This window comes from Nomascus leucogenys, chromosome 1a, assembly GCF_006542625.1.
Source record: "Nomascus leucogenys isolate Asia chromosome 1a, Asia_NLE_v1, whole genome shotgun sequence".
Lineage (NCBI taxonomy): Eukaryota > Metazoa > Chordata > Mammalia > Primates > Hylobatidae > Nomascus > Nomascus leucogenys.
The window spans coordinates 86269123-86276083 of NC_044381.1; the positions used below are offsets into that span (position 1 = coordinate 86269123).

At 40.5% G+C, this 6961-nt stretch overlaps 1 protein-coding gene across 5 annotated transcripts in view; it reads left to right on the forward strand.

Annotated features, from left to right (window-relative positions):
• The window catches only part of EXD2 (exonuclease 3'-5' domain containing 2), a 47351-nt gene extending 43100 nt beyond the window's left edge, over positions 1-4251 (forward strand). For all 5 annotated transcript variants that reach the window (XM_003263617.2, XM_030812523.1, XM_003263621.2 and 2 more), the window contains one exon: positions 2775-4251. In XM_003263617.2, the coding sequence (XP_003263665.1) occupies positions 2775-2991 (217 nt within the window). In that variant the 3' untranslated portion in view covers positions 2992-4251. The remainder of the gene's footprint in view (positions 1-2774) is intronic.
• Positions 4252-6961: the final 2710 nt, after the last annotated feature.

Here is a 6961-nt window from a genome sequence, read left to right on the forward strand (position 1 = left end):
TCCATAGGAAACTTGCTTTTTGTGAGGTGCCTCTCTTTGACCTTTTTAAAGATCATACACTTAAGTTCAGTCATTTTTGTGATTAGCATGAGAGTGCAGTTGTGGTGGAGCTGCATCTTACACATTCTATGCAGACGTAAATCCTCATGCCAGCACATGAGATGAAATAATAGTCCAATAACACCCTCAAAGTTCTGAAGTTCCCCGTGAGATACAGTACATTCACCCCTCAGTATCCATGGGGGATTGGTTCCAGGACCTCCCTTGGATACCAAAATCCACCAATGCTTAAGTGCCTGATATACAATGGCATAGCATTTGCATATATCCTACACACATCCTCCTGTATACTTTAAATAACCTATAAATTACTTATAGTAACTAATACAATGTAAATGCTATGTAAGTAGCTTTTATATTTTGTTTATGAAGTAATGAGAAAAAAGTTTGTACATGTTCAGTACAGATAGTTTTTTTTTTTCAAATAGTTTTGTGGGTTTTTTTTGTTTTGTTTTGTTTTTTTGAGATAGTATATGGCTCTGTCACCCAGGCTGGAGTACAGTCGCACTATCTTGGCTCACTGTAACTTCCATCTCCCAGGCTCAAGTGATCCTCTCACCTCAGCCTCCCAAGTAGCTGGGACTACAAGCATGCACCACCACACCCAGCTAATCTTTGTATTTTTTGTAGAGATGAGGTTTCACCAGGCTGCCCAGGCGGGTCTCAGATTCCTGACCTCAAGCAATCCACCTGCCTTGGAAGAACTGGGATTACAGACATGAGCCACTGTGCCTGGCCCCAAATCGTTTTGATCTGAGGTTTGAATCCACAGATGCAGAACCCACAAAGATGGAGGGCCAATTCTATGTGTGGTTTTGTTTCTCTGACTTTATACAGGTCTGTGAGAACTGTGACTAATGAATTCATAGTTCCTATCTCACCTGCACTCCAAGGTATTGGCTCACTGAATGGAATGGTGAGCAGAATTGCTGTTACTATGTAAATTACTTTTCTCTTTTTTCCTTCCTTGCTTTCTCCCTCCTTCTCCATGAGTACATAGTTGAATTCTTGTGACACAATGCAGTATTCTGAAATGAGAAATGAACGGGCACGTGGCTCAGATGGTAAGAGCTCTGGGCTACCATGTGCAGTTCTGCCTCCCAACTGTCACTTTTTCCAACAGGACTAGGAGTTGAAATAAGGGAACTCATAAGTTCACAAAACCTTGAGAGTGATGCTGGTTGCCTATAGGGTTTTTGTTAACTGAAAAATAAAAAAGTAACTCCAATTATAAGCAAATATTTAATTTTTTTAGAAAACAAAAATGTTTTTTTACTCTGATCCATTACTACTGATCCATTACAGATACTGCAAATATTTATTGAACAGATACTTATAGATATACTATATCTTGCAGCTAATAAACTAAACAAGCTAATAAACTTCACATAAATTGCCTTAATTGTTTCTCATGACAACCCGACAAAGTAGGATTTAGATTTCTTACTGGTTAACTGCTATTATATCTTAAATTTAAAAAATCTTTCAGAGTTTTAAAAGAATTATAGAATTTTATCCCCATAACTATTCTGTGAGGTTGTAGAATAGATGTTGTTTTGTAAATAGCTGGGATTACAAGTGTGTGCCACCACACACGGCTAATTTTTGTATTTTTAGTAGAGGCAGGGTTTCACCTCGTTGGTCAGGCTGGTCGCGAACTCCTGACCTCAAGTGATCCTCCTGCCTTGGCCTCCCAAAGTGCTAGGATTACAGGCATGAGCCACCACGCCCAGCTGCCAATATGTTTTCTAAAGCAGCTAAACCTCCTGTTTCAGCCACAGACTTTTCTAACAAATTCATCTTGCTGAATTGGATAGATGAATGCTGGACTTGTGACTGAGAAGAACAGTTGTTTGAGACAGGCAAGTTAGTGGGAAGCGCATGAGCTAAATATTAATAATAAAGTGTCTGCAGATACCCAGAGATGCCAACACTGCTGGGGTGGCGGGCGTCTTGGGAGGGAGGATTGAAAGTGGGGTATGGATATAGGGAGAGGAGAGTGTTTGTGGGCAGGGTACTTCTTGAGGAAGGTCGTCTTTATTCACAGGAGGTGAAAGCACCATTCACACGGCATCGGAGCAGTTTTTAAGGACTCTGCTTAGTTAGGAAGGAGGGAGGGATTCATCTTCCCATTTAATGGCACCATTTGCACAACTGAGCAACCATGGTAGCATTTCACTGTGACCGAAACACTTCTCACCACTGTGGCTTGGCATCTTTTTGTGAGAAAGAAGGCTCTAAAGAAATATGCTACCTTGCATTTTACATTCAGTTATTAAATTGTGTTGTGAAAAAGTGTAACATGTGGGCCAATTTAACAGCCTCATATAAATACTGTGTCCCAGAATGAACAACTTAAAAGAGGGGTGAACTGGTCACTGGGTAATCCTGGAAGAAATGGAAGACCAGCATTCTTCATCCATTATCAGCTGGATGGTAGTGCCCCTCTCGTGGGAGCTGAACATTAAGAAGTGGCCTTCCTGTCAGTAGAGCTTACAATCCTCAAATACCTTCTGTTGGGATTGTGAGTCGTGTGTTCACACTATAAAAGGGGCAGAGATAAGAAAGAGGATGTTTTGAAAACACCAAAGTAACTAACCCTTTAGGAGTCCTTCAACCTCCCCATTTACCCTTGGCCTGCAGCATTTGAAGCTGTCTGTGAGGCCATCCTGTGCTTGTTTCCCTCAGACCCTTTGTTTTTCATGTCTTGGCAGAATCTCCAATGAAAACTATGTTCCTCACGGGCTGAAGGTGGTGCAGTGTCACAGCCAGGGTGGCCTGCGCTCCCTCATGCAGCTGGAGAGCCGCTGGCGTCAGCACTTCCTGGACTCCATGCAGCCCAAGCACCTGCCCCAGCAGTGGTCAGTGGACCACAACCATCAGAAGCTGCTCCGGAAATTCGGGGAAGATCTTCCCATCCAGCTGTCGTGATAGCTGCTTTCCTCCCAGTTAGGACAGGTGGGAAGCTGGAGCCAAGGTCGAAGAGTCGCCTGTTTCCATTTTAATACATCATTAATTGTCAAAGCCTGGGTGACACAACTCAGAATACTAACCTAGACTAATCCCAGGATGCTTCTGCTGGAGCAAAGATATTGTTTGAAGGAGAGTTTATGGTTTTGGATTTTAAACGGGCAGGGTCTTTTTTCCTCTCTTATTTTTGTGGACAAGAGAGGCCTTCGCCTTTATTTTTACTCTCCCTCTTCTGCTGTCCCTGTGCAGAGGAAAAATGAAGAATTCTCCCAGAAGTGACTTGTCAAGACTTTAAAAAAATGTTTTTAATGCATTTCTTCCTTGTCTAGTGCCTCGGTTTATCTCTAACAGGGGCTGTCCAGTATATCGGTCCCGTTAGGAGGGGAGAAAAAGTTCTTCCAAAGGCTGGAGAAGTGAACAAGGAGTCAAATTTATTTTCCCAATTGAACTTCGTAATTATCATTTCTTTGGCTTCATGCTCTCCCATAACTCATGTGGTTGGGATCCATCCCATCTGGGTCACTTCAGTCTACTTCACATACTTGAAAAGGCCTTCCTTTACACTTCCAGGACCAAACAGCAACTTCCTGCCACACGCTTCCACCCTATCACTGGGAGAAATCCTTTTCTGGAAATGAGCCTTTGACCTGGGTGGGGCAGAAAGAACCACAAACTCCATCTCCCAATAGAACTTTGAAATTCACTCAGCTTTTCCTTTCATGCTCTTTGTTGCCTGCTTGTTGCACTCCTCCTGCCCCAGAACTGCAAGATTTTTAGCTTCACCCCTTTCTGAGAGGAATGTTATCTTTTATCAGAATCAGTGTCAGTTCCCCTGTATTCTGTGCTTCATCGAATTTGCAAGACTGACCTCTTTTAAGCATTTAATTCACTCCCAGAGTCATCTGGTCAGGTTGCAATATGAGGACTTCTGTCTCCTCTGAAGCCTGGGACACTGAGCTTACTTAATACATTAGATGTTCAAAAGAGGAGTGTTGTTTCATCTTTCAAAATGTTAGGCCATCACTTTGAGTATAAAACTGACTTATTAATGATTAGTAATTTTTCTAAAGTATTAGGAAAACTTTCGTATTTTATAAGATCTTAACAAGCTTAAAAAAGAATTTTATGACCAGAATCCAACAAGAGCTCTATTTTGGAATTGTGCCCAAGTTGGTGATGTTTACTCTAAAATTGATAATAAAACTACTTGTAAGCACAAGGCTCACTGGATGTAAATGTAAAACTTCATGACTTTAAAAAACTGGTAAGCGTTCCTAGGGGAAGGGCTATTTATCCTACGGGTCCCTGCCTCCTGGCAGTGCCATGGTATGTGTGCATGGATATACCACACACAGTCACCATCGGCCATCAGTAGCAGCCCATGAACCCACGTGCACATCCTGCATCTTGCTCCTCTGACCCTTCATTCCCACTTGTCTTCAAGCAGGCATTTCTGGGATCTAAACTAGAAATCCTTTAAAACAAATAGTACCAGCCACTTTGAGGAATGTGCATTCACTATAGTGGGTTATTATGGGGTCTCTGCCTCCTGGCTGTGTTATGTGGAGCCCAGGAGTGGAGGATAGCTGTGGAAATAGACGGGGAGAGGCTGGTACTTGGGTTGTGGTAATAGTCAGGCTTGCCACAAGAGGGCACTCATAGATTTGTTTTTATATTCATTCTTGAGAAAAAAGCAATTGGTTACTGAACGTAACTCATGACTTATGTTTCAAATTTTGCATAGCTGATTTTAAGTCATTTTGATAGCTTTGCAAGAAAAATTTTTCCTTTGAAACAAGGGAGTAGGGCTGTTTCATTTTCTTTCCTTCTAATCCTCATGCCAAGAGGTGAGAAACACTTAAGGTCATTTAAGGTGCTAGGGAATGGGTTTTCCCATGGAGCTCTCTGTGAGGCGCAGTAAAATAGAGCCAGCAGCAAAGTAGAGGAAAAAGCCAGACTGTGTCACACAAGATTTCTCATCCTTTTCAGGAGAGAGTTACTGTGTAGATTTGAATCTTTTTTCTTCAAGTCTGCTTTGAACTTTAGCAGGCTTTTCCTAAGACTGACAATTGTCATCTTAAATCAGAGATTTGAGGGTAGACTTATTTTATGGTAAATGTCTATTTTTCGGATATAAAAGTAACTGCTCATTACAGAAGAGTCTAAACAAAGAATAAAAATTAGCCATCTTCTCTCCATCTAAAACAGAGCTAAACTTTGCTGATATGTTTATGAATTTCCTTTCAGTATTAAAAAGTGCATATAAGGTGTATAATATTTACACAAAATTGAAGGTTATACATGGATACAGGTTGGTATCCTAACTTTACCCTCTCACTGATTAACACGGTATCACCAGTAACTTCCTATGTTTTTAAATCTTTGAAAATCTATTTCTAGTGGTTCTACCTTATCCATCCCCACACTGTTGAAAATTTTGGTTGTTTCAGATACTTTTATTATCAATGATGATGTGATAAAGTTTCATGTATATATCTCTTTGGCTCTATCTTCGGTAATTTCTTAAGAATAGAATCTTAGAATTGGATTGTGAAGAGGGGGACTCACATTGCTGGGGTTGAGTACAAATTGACATCACCGTTTAGGAATGAAATGCTTCTCTTTGACCCTTTAGCTCCAGTGTCCCAGCGTAGTCACTGAGCTTCATATGAGTGGCAGTGAGAGGACAGTGTCACAGCAAGGGCCTCTCTGCATGCTCCCTGATCATTGTGTTTTCAGGTTCAGCATCTCTTCTTGAGTCCTTCCCATCTTCCAAACTTATTGCCTCATTTCCCCCTTGTAGTCAATGTTTTTTGGAAACACTGTTTATATTTATTTTAAAATAAAAATGTAAAAAAAAAGGTAAAAAAATAAAATTTAAAATTTTAAAATATAGACCATAGGCAGATGTTTTTTCCCTGCTACACAAACAATTAGTGATTTGCCATCCCAAAGTGAATGAGGCACAATATTCAGGGATTTGTAACCGCTTAAGAGCACAGCCATAAGTTACTTATTCTTATCCATGTCACGGATAGAGATCAGATGACAAAATGTGTTCTGTTGAAATAAAGCCATTTTAATCCTGTACTTTAGACTCTTAAGAATCCAGCAGGCAGAAAGAGGTTTTGTTCACCTTCCTATTCTGCCTATTAGTTTGGGGCCCTAACATTTGACTGTAAGTTAAGTTCTTAGTTTACCCTGCCTCTCAATTTTTCATTCATTTATTTATCCTTTCTTCCTTTTTTTCCCCATCCTTATGTCTCAGCCTTATAAGAAGTATCATTTTTTTATTTTAAAGGAGATATTTTCTCAGTTTGCTAGTTTACTAATTATTATGTATTTTAAATGAATCTTTCTGGTCTTTTATGTTTCCTGTTATAAGATGGTCATTTTTCGAGAGTACCTAATCCCCTTAGGAGTACACTGAGAATCAGTTTCTGTTGGAAGAGATAAACTAAAAGAGGGTATAAGAATGATTCTTGTTTTGATTAACTATTGATTGATCTGAATAACATAAAAATAATACATAATCTCCCCAGTACTTTTTTTTTTTTTTTTTTTTTTTTTTGACAGGGTCTCACTCCAGACTGGAGTGCAGTGGTGCAATCATGGCTCACTGCTGCTTCGACCTCCAGGGCTCAGGCAATCCTCCCATCTCAGCTTCTCAAGTAGCTGGGACTACAGCCTTGTGGCACCATGCCTGGCTAATTTTTTAATTTTTTGGTAGAGATAGGGTCATGCTTTGTTGCACAAGCTGGTCTCAAACTCCTGGCCTCAAGCCATCCTCTCACCTTAGCCTCCCAAAGTACTGGGATTACAGGTATGAGCCCTGTAATCTGGCTCAGTCCCCCAAATACTTTTGTTTTGGAATTCAGGTATAATTTTCAGGCATTCATCAAGATGCCCCTTGTGCAAGAGCCCAGCACTT